This window comes from Aotus nancymaae, unplaced genomic scaffold, assembly GCF_030222135.1.
Source record: "Aotus nancymaae isolate 86718 unplaced genomic scaffold, 86718_ANA_hifiasm-v0.15.2.pri h1tg000020l, whole genome shotgun sequence".
NCBI lineage: Eukaryota > Metazoa > Chordata > Mammalia > Primates > Aotidae > Aotus > Aotus nancymaae.
The window spans coordinates 44,258,153-44,279,421 of NW_026988432.1; the positions used below are offsets into that span (position 1 = coordinate 44,258,153).

Sequence of the window (21,269 nt, forward strand, 5' to 3'; positions counted from 1 at the left end):
GCTCTATCGAGGGAGTCGGAAGGGAGCTGCGGCTGCCGGCGACGACGCTAGATGGGGCGCAGAGACCCTGCACCCCCCTGTGCGCCCCCCCCACCGCCTCGTTCCACAGCCCCCACCCCTCCCCCAATACCTGCCTTCTAACTTGAACTTCTCATAGTTACTGGAGTTAAAGAGACTGCGACTGGTGCCCGGGAGGGAGAAACCTCCCTCGCTCCGGGATCCCGCTCCCAACGCGCCCTAGCAGCCCCACTTCCTCCCCTGGGTCCTCGGTGCCGCCCCGCGCTGGAAGGGGAGATAGATGCCTGAACTTCCGCGCTTTGAAATGAGGGAGACCCGGAAGAGGGGGCCGCCGCGTGAGGGTGGGGGTGGTGGAAGGATTCTCCTGCCAGGTTTAAAGACGTCTCTGGAAAATTAGCCAAACTGAGTGGTGACGGGGAAGCCAACAGTTTGCGAAGCAGGGAAGCGGGCAGGGCCCGGCTGAGGGAAATGAGCTCGAATTGATAAGGACAGCTCCCGCCTCTGCCGAGTCCACTGAGCGGGTCCTCACCGCGCTCCGCTGCACTTTCCCGGGAGAAGAAAGGGCTTTATCTCCTCCCTCAGACTATTAGCCTAGGAGTTTCTCGGGGCACCATGGATAATCGGAGGGGATCCCAGCTTTTGGAGAGCTAAGATTCGCCCATCCCGCACGCTTGTCGGGCCCCCGTTCCTACCCCCTCCCCCAAACTGGGCCAACCGCGAAAAGCAAAGCTTCTGGCACAAGTTGACCTGGAACCTTCGCCGTCGGTCGCTTCTGAGCTTTCAGGGCACCCCCGGCTCCCCACTCCCCGGCCTTTCCCTTCATCCGGCCCGGCATGGACACGAGCCCACGAGGTGCCTCGGCCTCAGCCGCCACTTTGCCGTCGCTGCTGCCACTGCTGTTGCTGCCAAGAGCCGAGCTGAGGTGGTTTTAGGAAAGTGAGGGACGAAGTGTGTGGGAGGTGGCGAGAGGAGTCGCAGGGAGCAGAACCGGCGCCGGTACCCCGGACTGGGCCCTTCTGGTGGCGCTCACGGATCTAGCGTCTTCGGACCTTCCTCCAAGGGTCGGGGTCCGGAGCGCGCCCGGAGGGAGCCGAGCTGAGCCTTGATTCTCGTTCTCCGCCCTCCCCTCCCCTCCCCTCCACACCCTTCCCCACCCCGACCACACCCCACCCCCTCCACCACCCTGCTCCCCTCCCTCCCATCCCCCACCCCTGTCTGCCAGGTTGGAGGAGGATTTAAAGCCAGGTGCACCGAGTCAGCTCGCCATGTCCAGATCCGGGGACAGGACCTCCACCTTCGACCCCAGCCACAGCGACAACCTGCTGCACGGCCTCAACCTGCTGTGGAGGAAGCAGCTGTTTTGCGACGTGACCCTGACGGCTCAGGGCCAGCAGTTCCACTGCCACAAGGCCGTGCTGGCCTCCTGCTCGCAGTACTTCCGATCGCTCTTCTCCAGCCACCCCCCTCTCGGGGGAGGGGTCGGCGGCCAGGACGGCCTGGGGGCCCCCAAGGACCAGCAGCAGCCGCCGCAGCAGCAGCAGCAGCCGTCACAGCAGCAGCAGCCGCCGCCGCAGGAGGAGCCCGGGACTCCTTCCTCCTCCCCCGACGACAAGCTGCTGACCAGCCCCCGGGCCATCAACAACCTGGTGCTGCAGGGCTGCTCGTCCATCGGGCTGCGCCTGGTGCTCGAGTACCTCTACACGGCCAACGTGACCCTGTCCCTGGACACGGTGGAGGAGGTGCTGTCGGTCAGCAAGATCCTGCACATCCCCCAGGTCACCAAGCTCTGCGTGCAGTTCCTCAACGACCAGATCTCGGTGCAGAACTACAAGCAGGTGTGCAAGATCGCAGCGCTGCACGGCCTGGAGGAGACCAAGAAGCTGGCCAACAAGTACCTGGTGGAGGATGTGCTGCTGCTCAACTTCGAGGAGATGCGCGCCCTGCTGGACTCGCTGCCGCCCCCCGTGGAGTCGGAGCTGGCGCTCTTCCAGATGTCCGTGCTGTGGCTGGAGCACGACCGCGAGACCCGCATGCAATACGCGCCTGACCTCATGAAGCGCCTCCGCTTCGCCCTTATCCCGGCCCCAGAGCTGGTGGAGCGGGTCCAGTCAGTGGATTTCATGAGAACCGACCCGGTCTGCCAGAAGCTGCTGCTGGACGCCATGAACTACCACCTGATGCCCTTCAGGCAGCACTGCAGGCAGAGCCTGGCCAGCAGGTAGGAGACAACAAAGAGGAGGGCGGCGGTGGGGGTGGGGGGGGGGAGAGCCAGAGAGGCCAGAGGGAGGGGAGGGGGCAGGGACGAGGGGAGAGATGGGTGGGCTGGGCGGGAGGCTCTGGCAGAATGAAAACAAACGCAAACAATTCAGAGTGTGTGGGGAAAGTTGACTTCAGAGTCCCTGAAAGGTCAATAGGGAACTGGCCTAACAGCATCCCTGAGCGCTCCAAAGCCCAGGTTCTAGATATCCCCAGAGCCCTAAATATGGGAGCGGCGGACTCAAACTGAATTGACAGGCAGGTGGGGCCAAAGGCCAGGACAGCTAGAAGTGTAGCTTTGGAAGTCTCTCCAAGCCAGCCCTTTCTAAAAATCTCAAGATGGGCTTGCTCAAGAAAAAGAATACTGTGGTGAGGAATGCCCACCCTACTTCTCCTCAGTTCTGCCTTGGGTGAGCAGAAGAACCCAGGCGATGCTTGCAAAGGAAGGCTTTCATGGTCTTGCTGTAACACACTCAAGTTTTTTCTTCATGATTGGGATCTGCTCCCTGTGAATGTCAGAGCTTCAAAATGCTTTGTCTATTAGAGTCACTATTGGAAATGCTGGTATCATGTGCCCAGGCAAACTTTTCTATGTTGTGGAAAGCCTTTCCTTTTCACTTTTAAAGGAGAGTAAAGCAAGAGATTTCAGAGTGATGGGGTGAATCTTGCCTAGCAACTCCCATTTCAGAGAGGAGTGCAGTTGAAAATTGAGATGGGGGAATGGAGAGGCTTCTAGCTCCAGTTGGTCTGTGTGCCTGCTCACCAGTGACAAAGAAGTTGGGGAGTTGTTGCTGCTTCTGTTGATGCTAGTTAGAAATGTGGCTGTGTGTGTTGCAAGTAGGATTTCAGGGGAGAGAGAAATGATGCCTTTTAAAAATGCTGCTGAGGTAAAAAGGCCGTAGGAATTGACAATCGTGTTTTATTGGCTACGATTTTAAAACCATTTTTAATGAGCCCTAGAAAAGGGTTTCTTTCTCTTTTTAGAAAAGAGAAACAGTATCCTCTCTGTTTCTCATGATAAAACATCATGATTCCAGATGCCCAGCTACTCCAGCCTAACCACCAAAGTGTTACATTAGCAGAGTACATGGTTTGAAAACCTGGCAGGGCATTTTCCCATTCAGAATGATATCTAAAGGATGGGGTCCACCTTGTGCAGCATTATAGAATTAAATTGTGTGTGTGTGTGCGTGTGTGTGTGTGTGTGTGTGTGTGTGTATTTTCCATTATGTTTCCACCAGACCTAGGTAACTAAAGTTTCAAGAAATGGAAGATATTCTCTACACTTTTTTAGGCAGCCCTAGTGTTAAGGAGAGGCCAACAGGATGCATGAGAAATCTTGAACTTGTAATAAAACCCTGTAAGTTGATTTTTCTAACATCTGTGGGAGATGAGTTAATGAATCGTGGTGTCAAAAATGATACTAGGACAATAGAAGAAACAAGAATCTAAATCCCCCTGTGCTTTAACAGGGAGCACAAGAGGCCAATGAGGAAAAAAAATGAAATGTATTTTTATTTTATTGGAATTTTTCATTTGTCTAAAGATCAAAATGGCAAACTCAGTGTGATGGGCAATGGGCATTGGTGGTTAATATTCTGTCATTTAAATTTTTATCACTTTTAAATGACCTACAAGTATACTTCATTTAGCATATATCATACATAGTCAGTAATTCAGACAACACAGTTATGGTCCTGAACATACATTTACTCATACTTTTGAAAATATGTATAATCTAGTATAAATTCAGAAACCCAGAGGGATAATAAAATTAAGATCTAACTTATTCTAAGAGTAATTTTGGCAGATGAGCTTTATAAATTTGATCCAGTAAGTAATTTCTGAAGCCCTCAATGCACTTTTATCTAATAGATATGTCTTAAGATTTAACGTTAGAAGAGTTAACTTTCAAAATGCAAAATCCATTTCCCACTTTAGTCTAGATTCAGCACACCAGCTAGGGCTTGCTGGCTCTGTCCTGGTGGATGGCTGAGATACCAGGCTGCCTGGCTCCGTGACGACACCTTCCAGCTTCACTGGGCCACATCATTTGAAGGATATGTAGTGGTGTCTGACCACTAAATGCTTACAAGTGTCATGGATGTTGCAAGAATCTGATACTTCTGCAGTAGGAAGAAAACTGTATTTTATTTTAGAAGAGGAAGATATAGAAAAGAAAATAGTTCATGCGAACCAATCATTGACCTCAACATAATATAATTTAGGTTTTATTCCATTATTAGTAAATGTAGCATTTTGAACTTTACAGACTAATTGCATTATTCTAATTTTAATTCACAGGAAGAATGCCAAAATAACCATGAAGTTCCTAACTTTAAAGTAGACAAAAATGCTGTAAGTTGCAACCAACGGTATTAAATCAGCCCATTTATTATAGCATCAGTGTAACATAAAAATATTTCCTCAGCCTTACATGTAGTTTAACAGGGGGTAAATGTGTTAACCAATTGTTTTTGAGATTACATCATTTTTACTGAAGACAATTGAATAGAAAGACCTTGTGTTTATTACTTTTTATCCACCTGTGGTTTTCAAACCATAAATATAAAAGAGTTTCTTATATCCAGAGAGGGAGATGAAAAATTAAAATTGACCAGTCTTTTGGAATAAGTACAAAGTATAAGAAAATAGAAAACTTCAAAAGAGAATTTACTTGTTTAAGAATATATGTTATCTATAGAAAGTAGAGAGATTAATATAATCATTATTTAAACATTTTAAGGATTATTAAATAATTTTGAATCTTTGTTAAGTCTAGAAAAGTAAAGGAACCCAAGCATAAAATCTTTATACAAATCCTCAAGTTAATTTAAAATGTTCCCTCTTGTTGCTTGGTTTTTCTGAGTATACCAGTTGCACTCAAATTCATATTCCATTTTACCAAACTAAACACAAGGACAATTAGTAAAATGAGAAACTTATCACTCTGTATTCAAATACACACATAAGTAATTTCAGACGACAAGACTTGACAAAGGATGTAAAGTTTCAGTTAGACAGGAAGAATAAGTTTTAGTGATCTATTGCAGCAGCAAGGTGACCACAGTTAGTAAAAAAAAAAAAATTGTATATCTCAACATTGCTAAAAGAGTAGATTTGAAACATTCTCAACATAAAAAATGGTAAGAAGGTGAAGTGATGGATATATTAAATCAGCTTGATTTAATCTGTCTACAAGTCAATATTAAAATCATCTAAAGCATACAAATTTAATTTCATAAAGTGACGTATGCAGTGTTTAGCACATTAAACGTAAGTAACGGAAGACCTGTAGTCTAAATTTAGCTAAAGCAACCCAAATACTTTCTTTTTGTTCATTTTGAAATGTTAATGCATAATTTAGCAGTTATCCCAAATAAATCAAATTAGACTAGATATTAACTAGATAAAATTAACTAATGTTTTACATTTTCATTGCACCTCACACAAGGTAACAAATAAATACTTATTAAAAGTTGAATGAATTAAGATTATGAAATAAGAAGGGCTCAGTGTTGTACTTCATCAATACATTAATCTCTATTACTATTACATATAACAAAAGTTTGCTGAACCTTCTCCAAGAAAACACCTTTAATAGAAATACATTCATAAAAGTAATCATGTTTTTTAAACATTTAACAACTAGCTGTTAAGTCCTGTGTAGAGTCTCTGTGTACTTTTAAAGAAATTATATTTTGTAAATAATAGTAGACTACCTAAGATTTCATTTTCTACAAAACATAGTCTATTTAAAGATTTCTTATAAATTAATGTGAAAATATATTTAAACATCAAGGGTACTAATTATCTATCTGCTATAATGACTTGGAATAATTAAAAAGCCATTAAATTTCCAAATATACAGTTTTGATTCCTCGCTTTGGTGCTTAGAAAATGTTTCATTAAATGTAGGACAATATTTTCTATTGGTTCTCTTTCTAAGAACTGAATAATAACCTTAACAAAGCAAACTAATCTTGTATCCATGCATTCTCTAAATTGTTACTTCCCTTTATATCAATTCGATACCCTCAGATTAGAAATTGTTAGGTAGTTAAATTTTGTATCAGAAATTATCCAACCATTCAGAATACAATTTGTTTATTATCTGAAACAGGATCATTGATTACAAAATTACATCAACAGGTATGGGAATCAAATAGTTACATCCTACAATCAGAAGGCAATTAAAAAGGATACAAATGCATAGTATTGACATAGAGGACTTACTGCCAAAAGTGGACATTTTCCAGTTTTAATTCATGCTTGTATTTCTCATACACTACCTTAGCTAATTTTAAGTATCGCAATTTTCTTAAAAAACAGTGAAAAATGTGTTACCTTATTTACAACTGCTATTACATGACAGGTGACATTGGAGCACTTCACAAACATTAACTAATTGAATTCTCAGAACAGCCCAAGGCATAGGTACCATCATTAGCCTCATTATATAGATGAAAACCTGATGCACAGAGAAGTTAAACATTGCTCCATGATTGCACAGCTGAACCCAGGCAGTGTGGCAAGTCTGTGTTGTCATTCACAGTGTGCTGTTTTTAACTATCATTCCCCAAATGCTAGTCAGGCTGTAATCTAGTAATTGACTGAAGAGTTATATGTAGACTTAAGGTTTTCCTTTTAAAAAGCAACTTGCGAGGGTTAAATACTAATGTATCTGACTTTAAGAAAAGTAGGAGAGTTGTTTTTCCAGGCCAGGATTCAGCAATTTTTTTTTTTTTTTTTTTTTGCTATTAAAAGCCACACAGTGTTTATTTTTGGCTTTGGGCTCACAAGATCTCTGTTGCAACTACCCTATTCTTCCCCTGTAGTGCAAAAACAGCAATAGACAGTACAAAAATGAATGGGCATTGCTGTGTTACAGTAAAACTGCATTTATGGACACTGACATTTCATATAATTTTCACACCATGAAATGTTATTCTTTTAATTTTTTCAACCACTTAAAAATGTAAAAGACATTCTTAGTTTTCAGGCTATATAAAAATGGGAGGTGGACTGCATTTATTCTGTGAGCCACAATTTGCCAATCCCTGTTCTAGGCACTTGGAATATATCAGTGAAGAAAATGGACAAAAACAATTTACCCTTGTTCTAGTGGAAAAAATCCCCATTAGTCTTCATCCTTCCAGTTGGAAAGAACTCAAGTCTAAATAATTCTACCATGCTAAGTTAGAAGTTAATTTTTCCAGAATATGACAAGGATTTGAATAGTGATCCTTGGAAGCTAAATAGTGATTAATTAAACCAATGGATGAGTTTCTCATTTTTTCAAGCATACTGGATATAAAACCTCCTAATGTAGAATGGTCATCATTATTCAGAAGAGGCTGAAATATTGTTTAGATGGTATTTTAATCATTTTAAGTAGGAAATCAAAGTAGGTGAGTATATTCAACACACTTTTCTGAGATTGACAGGTACATACTCAGCAAACTAATCTAGGCAAAGTAATCTAAACTAAATTAACATGAGAACAATTATTTTTCTAAGTGTCAATCTGTATCTCCAGCTGCTTTGAGCAACGGGCCTGTATTATCATGATTCCTGACTTCGGAGTGGATCAACTGGATTGAGTATGTCTATAGATCCTGTCTGCCTTTTCCAAAGTGAACAACCTCTGGAGGAATACTTACCCCATCATAAGTTTGTCTTATGTGTCTGTCTCAGTCCCCACTAGACAGTGACTTCTCTGAATATTTGTAACCAAAGCACTTAACTCAGTGCCTGACCTTAATCCAAAAATGTGAGTTCGTTACAAATTGCTATTGGTCTTTAATATAATTGAGATAGACACTTAAGATCGGCTTAGTGTAGTGTGAATCAACAAAGCTAATGTGCAATAAAAATATAGGTAATTTTAAAGATGATTACACATATGCAAACATACACACAACCTGTTGTTTGCCAATAATAATAGTAGCTATCACTGATTGAGGAACTACCACAAGCTTGACTTACCACTTACAGTGTTTCTAATATTTACAGCACCCTTTCAACCTTGTTAAAGATTAGAAAACTGGGACGTAGAAAAGATAAGTAATTTACCCAATCATCTGAATAGTGTTGAGTCAGAGGTCCTTATCACCCAGGGAATACCCTGCCTTTATGAGTGTGTATTGGAGATGTGGCATCTACAAAAGCCAAGCTCTGATCTACACCTTCCACCACACCACAGAAGTCATTAAAAGCCCCTGCCATCTTCTTTAAGCCGCTCAACCAATGAAGAATGACGGGAAGACATTAGAAAGCCAGAATTCTATCCTTCTGGTCTACAGCACTTATTATTAGTTCTGAATTAAGGGGCTAAATAATGAAAAGTTGCTGAGATTCGGCACTATGATATTGACTTACTAAAAAATAGAATGAGCCAATGCACTTTAAATAAAGAAAAGAAAGAAAAATAAGAATTTTCAGTTTAACTATGAAAAATAACTATTAAAAAAACCCAAAACCTTGAAGCTTGAATTTGAACCAAAAGTTGTTTTCCCTGGATTTCTGTGCACTGGAGTACTAAAGGGGTGTTAGATTTGTTTTTGTGATAGTAAAAAACTATTGATGTTGGTGATACTTTTAGGTGATTAAATAACCAGGTAGAAACTGGAATTATAAAAATGCCTGTATATTTTAATAGCATAAAATAAGACTACTCTTATTTATTCTGTTTATATTTTGTTTCAAGAAAATCATTTTAGCAATTGTTAGATCATAAATATTTGTATTCTCTCATTCATTTAGAATTCAGAAAATATGTTCATTTTCCATGTCCTTTCCATTAATTTCGAAGATAATTCACAATACATGAATTACAAATTATGATTTCTTTAAAACAAAACAAAACAAAAACACTATTTTGATATGGGTAGGAGGGTGACATAACCAGAGACAAGCTGTCTGTTGTAATATAGATGATATAGTGAGTGTGTTCATTTTACTGTAAATAGCAGAGAGGTTTATCTATTCACAAATAATATTCATGGAACTAGGATTAGAACTATTTGCAATGTTAACATTAAAGCAGAAAGGTACTAGGGAATGCCTACCATAAAAAGAGAAAATACAGGGCAATGAGAAAAAGAAGAAAGTCAAGAAGTAACAAAAATGCAAGGAAACATGGGTTATCAAGTTATTAAGAATGTGGATTATCTTAAAAAAGGAAGAAAAAGAAGATAGGCAAGAAGGTTCTAAAGACTGTAAATTAGATGTTCAATATTTACAAATTAAGATAAGTACAAATCAAGAAATGCTTAAATCATGGCATACCCAACCTTATATAATTTAGAGTTATAGACAGAGTTCCATTAAAAAGAAAAAAAGTCGGTTCTCAAAAGAAAGAAAATATTTCACAAGAAAAAATGTCAATCACGGTACTGCACTACCTATATTACATTCAGTTCAATAATTATGTATGTGTAATCTGAGTTAATAAGATTTTTTTTAAACCCATCGTTGTTAGGCAATGCAATAGTTTCAGAAATGTCAGAGTTCAAAGGGGACAGCCTGTTATGTGAATATAAGGAGACAAAAATATAACTTTATTTGTTGCAAAATCATCTTAATTCTCACTGTAATTTGATCTGGCAACAGACCTGAGAAGCAGGGAGAACTTCAGGACCTCTGATAGCTTTCTAAATGCATGTCCGTGACTCTGTCACACTGATAGTGGAAACTTGGAGTGATACATTGCAATTTGCCACTAATAAGTTGTGCTGTGGAATATCCCCCAAATTTATATTGAACATATATGATGTATCATGCTCTGAGCTAAGCTCTGAAATACAGAGTTGAACAAGGCAGACACATTTTGACTGCATGCAATTTATAGAAAAAAAAGAAAGAGTAAATAATGGCACAAAATAATCACACTGGCAATACATAATATACAAGAGAAAAGTGTCATGGGCTGGGACACCCTATAACAGACAGCTGTAACCTTATCTGTGGGACTGGAGAAGAATTTCTTTGCAGAAAAGGTATAAGATGAGGCTTGAAAGGTGAGCTATTCTAAGTAATGGGCCTGGGGAGAAGGCAAAGTAAGCAATTGGAAAGGCAAAGCTGTGAGAAGACCACGTGCAAAAGCTCCCAGGCAGAAAAGAGCTTGGCACCTTCCAGGAACTAAAAAAAAAAACAGGTATGTGTGGAAATCATAGAGGAAGTCGTAGGCCCTGCTAAGGATTATTTACTGCATAGATACATTTTATTTTATTTTATTTTACTTGTTTTTGAGACAGAATCTTGCTGTGCTGCCCAGGCTGGAGTGCAGTGGTGTGATCTCGGCTCACTGCAAACTTCACCTCCCAGGTTCAAGCAATTCTTCTGCCTCAGCCTCCCAAGTAGCTGGGATACAGGCACTGCCACCACATCCTGCTAATTTTTTATTTTTAGTAGAGATGGGGTTTCACTATGTTGGCCAGGCTGGTCTTGAACTCCTGACCTCGTGATCTGCCCACCTCAGCCTCCCAAAGTGCTGGGATTACAGACTTGAGCCACCATACTAAGCCATATAGATACATTTTAAAATGGAAAAACCAGCATGTTTTTCAGCTGAACTGAAAAAAGAACCAGTACTAGTAAGGATACACTGCTGCCTTTGGAATCATAAACCTAAATGAATGGCCTGGATCCACTTTAGCCAAGTCCTGCAGCAGTAAAATGGGTTAATACTTATAGTTCTAAATACTTCCCAGGGTTTGGAGAAAGATTAGCTGAGATTGTAGAAAAACTACATAAAATGCTGTTTTAAATTTGTATGTTATTAATTTTAAAAGACACATTTAGCGAAATTAACCTGAATGCACTTTTGCCTCTCAAGAAAACACTGGGACATATTCGTGATATCATTGCTGGCACAGAAATAGTCGGAGACTGTTAACACCAGAAGAATGAAGTTGAAGGAAACCAAAGGTGAAACCAAGGGCATCAGAAGAAAGTGGGAACATTAGAATTTTCGACAGCTGTCAGCAATTTATATTTCATTCTTCAAAAGGGAAATGAGGGCTGGTTGAGTTATAAATGTCTTTCATCTCTTCCTTTCATAGAAGAGAGTTCCTCTTCTTTTTAATCTCCTAAACTTAAGCTTAGAGAACTTCTTTTCTGCTGCTCCCAAAGCCTTTCACATGTACACGTCTGGCTTCTTTGCTCCCAGAGTGCCTGTGAGGGGGTTGGTAAATTGCACCTGCGCGGGGATTCTGAACTTCTTCAGAGCTCAGCTGGGCCACCGTATGGAGACTGGCTCACTGGAGGCTGCAGAGAAGTGAACTGAAGAATTACAGTCGGTTTCACTTCCCTGCCTTATGTGCCTTCAGGTGCCTCTGAAGACAGGCGAGCCCAGTGAGATGGAGAAGAGGAGGAAGAGAGAAAGCAGCAATATCTGAGAAGAAAAAGTCCTTGAAAATATAGAGGCATTGTTGAAAAATATGGAGAGATGGATATGTGTGTGTGTTTGTGTGTGTGTGTGTGTGTGTGTGTGCGTGCACAGTCCAATTGCATATTGTTGGGTGCTAGTTTCAAATTTTCTATAGAGTGATTTCTGAGATGTGTTTTTATCAGATGAAGGTCTGTTTTGAATGTTAGGATCAGGGTGGGATGGTCCACAATTTACAATCTGGCACTGAGTGAGGAATTATTGAGCTGGGAGGGTCAATTTGTCACCCAAAAAGAAAATAGTCATATTTGTAAATCTTGCTTAGAATGAAACAACAGAGTGCTGTTTGGCTCTGATTTTGAGCACCCCTCAAAACCAATCACATCAGAGCATCCTGTGCAAAACAATAGGATTAAAAGGAGGAATGTAAACCTGTAAGTCAGAGAGGGAAACTTTGAAGGAAACACTTTAATGCTATCAGGTGTACACTAGGCCCTCACCACTTTCTATTTCATATGCATTAACAGGAGTTCACTGATACAGTGAGAGATCCCAGTCAGTATGGGTGTATTACAGAGGCAGAAGTGTGTGCCCAGTAGCACAGATGAATTTGGTGGATTGGTTACTATAGCAACTGTGCCACCATTGTCAGTGGCAATTCCTGTAATCTCCCTCTTCTAAGCATTTACTCTAAAATGATGAGAGAGAGAGAGAAGGTTATAATGCAGATATCTTAAACAGCTGTATTGTGTAATAATTAAGATCTGAAAGTTAGACAAATGCTAGTTTAAATCTCACCACTACCACTTACAAGCTACTTCTCCTTGGGTAATTTGCTTAACCTATTTTTCAGATTCCTTACCTATAAAATGCACATCATAATACTCGCTTCATTAGGGCAATTCTAAATGTTGAAATAATATATGTACATCACTTAGTATAGTACCTGGCTATGAATATTCAATGATTGATAGGTTTGATTTTTATCGGGATAGTTCCATTTATAGCTACTTGCCTTTCTGTTCACTTGTTAGGACTTCCACTTCCATACAAAATGTTTAGAGTTGAATTTCTACAGCATGAGTCCTGACGGTGTTCTGATAATGATTATGCTTCTCCTGAAGCATTATCCATTGTAGTCATCATTTTAAGTTCATGTTCATTTTATCCACCTTTGAGTGATGTACAGAGCCCAGGCCAATCCTGGAATTTTATTCCATCCTTTTGATTATTCACACAATCAGAAAATCCAGAAAACCTACGGTAATTTCACATTGAACAGCTTTATTGAGATGCAATTATCATACTATACAATTCACCCACTTAAAGTATATAATTCAGTGGTTCTTAGTGTATGCACAGAGTTGTGTGGCCATCACCACAATTTTAGAACATTTTAATCACTTCCTCCCCCAAAAACCCATACTTGTTAGCAGTCACCAATCATTCCCTCACCACCACCATCATCCTCCCCACTCTCAACCCTAAGTAACCACTAAGCTATTGTCTGTCACCAGAGATTTACCTATTCTGGACAATGCATGTAAATAGAATCATACAACATGTGGGTTTTTTGAATGGCTTTTTTCATGTGTTGTGTTTCCAAGGTTTATCTATGTTGTCGCAGGTAATAGTACTTCATTTATTTTTATAGCTGACTAATATTTCATTGTACAGATAAACTACATTTTGTTATTTATCCATGGACGTGTGGGTTGTTTCTACTTTTTGCTATTATGAATAATGCTGCCCCGAGCATTCCTATACAAGTTTTTGTGTGGACATATGCCTTCATTTCTCTTGGGTATGCATATACCTAGGAGTGGGAATGCTGTCTCATATGGTAATTCACTTAACATTAAACAAATATTTAACCTTTTGAGGAACTGTCAGATGATTTTTCACCATTTTACATTCATACCAGCAGTTTCTGACAGTTCCAGTTGCTCCACATCTTCACCAATATTCATCTGTCGTTTTCATTATAACCATCTAAATCGATGGGAAGTAGCATCTCATGGTGGTTTGCATTCCCCTAATGGCTAATCATGTTGAGCATCTTTTCATGTGCTTATTGGCCACTTGCCTATCTATTCCGAAAACTGTCTCTGGGCCTGGTGGTGCATGCTTATAGTTCCAGATACTTGGAGGCTGAGGCAGGAGAACTGCTGGAACCCGGGAGTTTGAGGCTGCAGTGAGCTATGATTGTGCCACTGCACCCCAGCCTGGGCAACAGAGCGAGACACCATCGCTAAAAACAAACAACAACAACAAAATACAAAAGATAGAGGGAGATTTATGCAAGCAGAAAATGTAGAAGACCCATAGTAGATTCACACTGAATAGCTTTATCGAGATTCAATTCAAATTCTTTGGCCACTTTTTTTTAGTTGTGCAATTTGTCTGTTTATGATTCAGTTATAAATATCCTGTAAGCATCATAGGACTTCTTGTGGTACTTAGATCACAGCTGGGGCTACCTTCTGCAGGAATACTCTATTTGCAAAAATGAAAAGAAAATACATGCAGATGTAGAGTGAAAAATTCTGTAGACACTTTTATCTGACACATATGACTATTATTCAGAATCTCAGTATTTGGTGTGGCAGAGGAAGATATCTGTGATTGATTTTGGTACTGTTCGTTTTTCTCTTCATGTGATCATTTTGGCTTTGTTGACCTGGGCATCATATTTCTCAAATGATAGTCCAGACTTGGATAAGCAAACCTTTCATTTCAAGGAAAATATTTTCATCACTTGAGTTATTTGCTTAAATTTTTTTAAGACACATAAGAAGTATTTTTTCAAGCAATGTTGATACAATAATTATCTTAGGAATATAAGGTGAAAGTTTTTTGACTTCCAAGACATGATAACTGATAAGAAGTGCTATAGAAAAAGAAGTACTGCATGGCAAAAGAACACAAAATAAAAAAACAGCAGCTCTCAGTTTAAAACGTTCCTTGTGGGGATCAGCAGGAAACAGCAAAGCACAGGATTTTTAGCCAAGGCTGAGATTCAATGGAGGGCTTCACCACCCATATCACCAAGCAGATTCTGACACGAAAAAGCTAAATTTATCGTGAGAATAATTTATCTGGTTTCATCTTTCCTTTGCTACAATCTCCTGGCAGTTTTCCTTAGGGACAAAAACTGCTGCTTCTGCTTTTGAAGAGAAATTACTTTTACTTCTCTTAGTAAGTTGGGTACCGTTACTTCACTGTCGCTTCTAGTGTGTGGATATGGAAGATTGGCCAACAAATTGTTTCCTGGGCTTAATGTTTATGCTGCTAGATAGAACAATTTCTATTTTGGTTATGAATCTTTATGAGCAATCAAATTCTTGCTTTCTCTGAAAAGATTTACATCTCTGTTACATTAGACAGACGACTGAGCCACCATGACAGCTCTGAGTGCAAGGTGGTAGGGATTGTAGTGTGGATTTCTTTATATTTCAGGGGGGCAAGGTATTATCAAAAGTATGTGATATTTTGACAGCTTTTAGATTGCATTTTCAACAAATTCCAAGAATGCAGAAAACCTCTAGAAATTAGTCCATGTGTCTGTCTTTGGAAGACCTCTTCTTCCCTTGGCAGAAATTTTAGTCACCTAGAGAAGGTACCCAATGCTAGGAAGTCACTTCAGAACACCTGGAATCCTGACACACTTCAATTGGCTTCTCATATTCAAAACTGAAAGGAGAAAATAGGCACTGCAAAAGTGAAATATTTAAATACCACCCTTGATGCACTCAAATAAATTCAAGGCTTGGGATTTTTCCAGGGTTAAGGAGCAGCAAACGAAACCAATAGCAAGTAGTCTAGGTAAAAATCAATCCCGGGACCTCTTGTGAAGGAAAGAGTCTCTAAAGCCTTCCATCAATGTAATCAAACTGACAGTCCAACTTCCAGGAAACAGATTTTTTGTTTTTGTTTTTGTTTTTTTACCTATTAATAGAAGGAATAATCTCACCTTAGATTTTTTGGAAAGTGTTTCACATTTGCGTGTGTGTGTGTGTGTGTGTGTGTGTGTGTGTGTGTGTATGTGCGTGTGTGTGTGTGTGTGTGTGTGTGTGTGTGTGTGTGTGTGAAGGAAACTCTAAACACTGAAGTCTCTGAGTGGCTTAAAAAAATTTTAATGTCCCTGATTTCTGGTGGTTGGAAGTTCAAGATCAAGGTGCCAGCAGGGTTGATGTCTGTTGAGCCTCTCTTCCTGGTTTGCAGACAGCTGCCTTCCTGCTGTATCCTCATATGGCCTTTTCTCTGTGCTTACATGCAGAGAATATCTACTGCTGTCTCTTCCTTTTACAAGGACACCAGTCGTATTGGATTAGGGCCTCACCCTTATGACCTAATTAAACCTTAATTACCTCCTTTTAAAGGCTCTATCTCCAAGTATAGTCACATTGGGGTTTAGGGCTTCAACAATGAATTTGGGGGGAACACAGTTTAGTCCAAGGACATAAAATTAGAAAACAAGGAAATTAGCTAAACTATTACTTTTCAACTAGATCCATACAAGCAAAGTTATCTAGGCGGTTGAACAGTTATCCAAGTCAGCAGTGTATTAATAGCTCTTCCAGTAATGTAAAGCTAGTAGAGAAAGAAATGCAGATCTTTTTTCCTCAATTCTAGAAAATCTTGCTTGCCTAGACCAGTAGCTTTTTAAAAAATCAACCATAGACCTTTTTAACAAAATACATCTTCCTTAGCTCCACCCCAGAGATTCTAAATAAATTGATCTGAAACGAGGTCCCAAGAACCTGTGTGTTTAGCAAGCATCATAGGTAGTTTTGCTACCAGTGGATTTTGGACCACATTTTGCAAATCATGAAATTAGTTGCTTCTGTTTTTTTAATTTGCTACATATCTATAAAAGATAGGAGAAAATACTGATAGTAATTTATGAAAAGATAAGTTAGGGGAAATTATGTTACAAAATTAAAAGAACTCTGATTAATTGATATGAGAAAAAGGGAAATGAGTCATAGGGAAAGTTGCTGAAATTACCAAATTCTGGAGGATTTATTTCCTAGAGATGAAATTTGTGTCCCTACTGCACTAGAGAATTTACAGAATAATTCAAGCCACACAGTATAGCATCCGCAATTCAGCTTCAGAGAATACAATAAACTCTTCAGAATAATTTGTTGCTGCAAGTCAAAGACCTGATAATGAAAAGAATATTGCTCTGGATTGGCTGATTGGGTGGGTCTCAGATGCTTCTGTGAATGCTTTTCCCAGCAGGGGATGACCTTGGAGGGCTTCCTAGACACCATGGAGCCCTCCACCTGGGGTTCATTGTAGCACCATAGTCCCTGGAGGGTTGGTGATACAGCAAAGAACAGAAAGAACTGGCTCCCTACAAGAAGACAGAGGAAAAGCAGAGGAAGCTAAGAGATTCCATTTCACCCACAGCAGCAGGGTGTCCCTAAGCAGGATCCCACAAGCCACACCTCATTGTCTCCACAGAGCACACACCAGGCAGGGCCTGCCTCACTCCCTTGCTGCAGACGTACCCCAAAACAAGGAAAACCTTCTTCTTTTATCTTTACTCCAGGATGATTTCATAGCATTTTTCTTCCCCTAAAAACAAATGTTGAGTCCTCTTAGAAGGAATCCACTGAAACTCCTTTCTTGAAAATGGACACCTATTTGTCACCATGAATATTCCAGGAGAAGACTGGAGAAATCTATCCTGTTACTAACTAACTTTTCTCACTGTCTCCCTGCGTGGCCACTCCCGCAGTGACTCTCCCACTGGAAACAGCCTGGTTGGCAGGAGGCTGGCTCCAGTTCCTCTGAACGAGCCTCACAGTTTCCCCGTGAGGAACCTCTCCCTGGAGTTAGAGTAATGAATGTAATCGGGCTTTCGATCAGAGGCTGTTGTCCCTCTCAGCATCATCTTGAATGGCTGAACTCCTTTCTTCAGAATGTCATGTTGCTGTCAAAATATTCATTTGTGCCATTATGTCCCACTCTCTCAGAGGCATAATTTTAATGGAAAGATGTTGCATCCTTCTGAACTTGAATTTTATTATTTTACAACCTTGGTGTCTTTCTGCACTTTTTCTTCTGCTGGAGGTGCCAAAGTTTCCTTAGGTCAACAAGTCACTCTTACCTCTTCCAAAAGCCAGCCAGATGGGAGGAAGGGAGAAAAAGAGAGAGCGAAGTCTCAGTAATGAGATTGGCTCTCAGGAGGCAGCAAAGTCTAATAATTGGGCTTTATTTGTAGTTTAAATGCAGGCATTACTTACGAGTCCATCACTAACCTGAGAGTGATGCTTTATCTCCTTTCGTCACTAGACTATACAGAGCTTGAATGGCTCCACTGTGACAGGCTGCATAGAAAGAGGAGAGCTTTCTCCTGTCACACACATATTGTTGTCCCCATCAGCTTGCTCAGTAGCAAGCATCTGTGTTAGAGAGCAGCAGGACCCTGCATCCTACTTGCAGGCAGGAGGATTAGTCTGAGAGCTAATGCTTGCCACAAAACTTCCTCACAGGGATGTGGGGAGGATTAATGAGATGCCATTTCCATTGCAATTTATGCTCTTCAGAAGAAAGGTGCTAAGTACTAGGTATTAGAATTAGGGATTATATAGGTAATCAAGCAAAGAAGATACTCAACTGCTTCTAGTTACTAAAGGAAGCTTTAATCTGGGAGGTGGGGAAGGGGGAAATGCAGTGAGTATGAACTTGGCTGAAAGCCATTGTCCCTCATGAAGCAAAGGACCAAGAATGAAGTGTCAAGTGCTACATATAATATAAAGATAAACCCGTCCTGATCCTTGGGGTGGGCTTTATTTCATGGATTCAGATAAAAGTCTTAAGATTTTTTTGTTATATCAGCCTCTGCCATCACCAACCAGTCTACAAGTTTGGTGCCTAAAGGAATGTGGCAAAAGCATAAGCCAACTACCCTAACTGCATGCGAGAGGACATGGTAACATTCTGGAAGAATTGTGGAGGACCCATGGGAGCCACAGGGGTGAGATAAGAAGTGAAGCGGTGGGAAGATGGCTAATTAAAATTGTAATGTGTAAAGCTGCATCCAATAAATATGTTGATCTTCACATAGTCACACAGACAGGAAGTGGCAGAGTTGGAATGTAACAGGTTTTCGGAGCTTCAGATATTCAAGTCCTGGTTTCTTCCATTTATTATAGTGCATCCCCAAGTAGGATTTATCAGCCACTGGTAGTGAGACAATTTCAGATGGTACATAAGAAATCATTTTAACATTTATAATAAGTTAGGTATTGTTATGTTTTAATGTGTGTTAGAGATAATTAACCAACGAAGCCCATGATTTAGTAAATATAATTGCTTAGAACCATGGTTCTCAATACTGGTTGCATGTTATTAATAGAATCACTTGGAAAACTTAAAACACACATACACACACACACACACACACATACACACACACACACACACACGATGCCAGGTCTCAGCACAGATCATTGAATCAGAATCCCTGAGAAATTCTTATAGCGTATAAAAGCTCCCCCAGCCCACATTGGGAACCACTACAACAGCCTGGGATTTTTAAGAAAGAACTTTTTAAGTGAGCAGTTTTAAATAAAATATTTAGTAAATAATTTCAAAGTGTGTAGTTATGGCAAAACTAATGAAAATCCTCTGTTGTACTGATAACTGACGTTTGGTAAACATTATATGCTATCATGGTAGTCTGCCATTCTGTGAGACACCACTAGACCTAAAGAACAAAAATAAGCAGAGACATCCAAAGAAAAATGATGAACATGATAATGTAGCAAGAGAAAGACTGATTATTTGGACATGTTCAGGCAGAGATGAAAGGTGGAGTGTCTGGGGCAGTACATAGTAAAAATAGCAGCTTAGATTTGGGAGTTGGTTGATGTGAAGGTCCTTTCCCCAGTATATGGCTCTCTAACTTCCACCTTGTGGTTCAGAAATGTCACTTTTTCTTTTTTCCCAGTTGCCTTTTGACACCTCCACCCCTACTGACTGAACCTCGAAACAAGTAAGGGGAAAAGAGGGTATAAAGAATCTATAACATCTTCCTGGATGGTGGGATTACAAGTGACTTTTAGTCTTCCGACCTATTCCTTCTTTGTTGTTGTTGTTATTTGTTTTGTTTTGTCTTTGAGATGGAGTCTTGCTCTGTCACCCAGGCTGGAGTGAGTACAGTGATGTGTTCTCAGCTCATGGCAACTTCCACCTCCCGGGTTCAAGCAATTCTCCTGTCTCCCCTTTTTGAGTAGCTGGGATTACAGGTGAATGCCACAACGCCCAGCTAATTTTTGAATTTTTAGTAGAGACAGGGTTTCACCATGTTGGCTAGACTGATCTCGAACTGCTGACCTCAAGTGGTCTGCCCACCTCAACCTCCCAAAGTGCTGGGGTTACAGGCATGAGATACTACGCCAGGCCCTAGTCCTTCTTTTTTTCATCATATCTTTATGTATACAACAAGCATTTATTGAGCACCTACTATGTACTAAGTTCTTTTCACTTTTAAGTATAGTCAGAGTTTTTTTTTCAGTGAGCATGTATTATCTTTATGATATGATCAAACAAATCTTAAAGTTACTTCCATCTTAGGAAAACTAAATAATGCACATAACCGACCATTCTCCAGTCACCACATAGCCAGATTCCGTGTGGGACGAAGAAGGGGAGGGGGGCAAAGTCAGACTCTGGCAAGTAAGGCATTTTCAGCCACACCTGAGAGGCACAAAAGAGCTGTATGAGAAAACCCTGGAGATGTTTCCTGTGTGAAATGGAGGAAATGAAACCCATCCTGCAGCACTGGAAAAGGTGTCCAAACCCCTTTTCCTCTAGTCTTTCATCTGTTAAATGGGGATAATGATACTTTGTGTTTACCTACCTCAGAGAGGCATTATCAGGTCTATTTAAAGGCTCTTCTGATGAAAGCTGCTGTGCAATTACCAAGAACAGCTATGATAAAGAAACCTAAATACAACAGCAAATCAGCTGGAACAAACTCTCGAGGGAGTTTACTTCTCTGGAAAATTTTAAGAGAAGGGTAGCAGCTCTCCTGGGGGAGTTTTGGGTAGCATTCTGGCTGGAAGTTTAGGGAAGGCTAGCTGACTTTCAAAGCCTCCTTCTGGCCAGGTCAGTGACGTAGAGAGGAAGGATCGACCTCTGTTTACTTCTTCCCATGATCTGAGCAGTTTCCATCTGAAATTCCCCTTTCACATTTTTCCAGATCTGGACTCATAAACTCTTATATCCCTCAAATGAAATTCCAGGAAGACATTTACTGACAGGAGAAAAAAAGAGAAAAAGGGAAGAGAGGTTATAATATGATAGGCAATTGGGAATTCAATGGTTTTTAAGAAGAGGACTGATGTAGTTGATTATTGTTCAGCTTTGCTAAAATTCATTTGACAAAATATGTAGTGTAGATTAGATGAGGATGGGGGCCCAGAAAGCAGGGCCACCACTTTGCAACAGCTTAAGGGAGAACCAACCCAGCTGAATCCAGCTGATGGCAGCTCAGCTGGAATGAAGACAAAGATTTAAGAAATGTTACAGCTCTAGAAACTATAGAATACAGCAAGAAAATGGAAGAGTCAAGGATACCATGAAA

The 21,269-nt window shown here is 40.6% G+C and overlaps 1 protein-coding gene across 1 annotated transcript in view; it reads left to right on the plus strand.

The window, feature by feature from the left end:
* KLHL14 (kelch like family member 14) overlaps nucleotides 1-21,269 on the plus strand; it is a 97,756-nt gene that overhangs the window by 1,317 nt on the left and 75,170 nt on the right. The window contains exon 2 of the mRNA XM_012447292.2: nucleotides 1,241-2,236. Within this exon, the coding sequence (XP_012302715.1) occupies nucleotides 1,284-2,236 (953 nt within the window). The 5' untranslated portion in view covers nucleotides 1,241-1,283. The remainder of the gene's footprint in view (nucleotides 1-1,240; nucleotides 2,237-21,269) is intronic.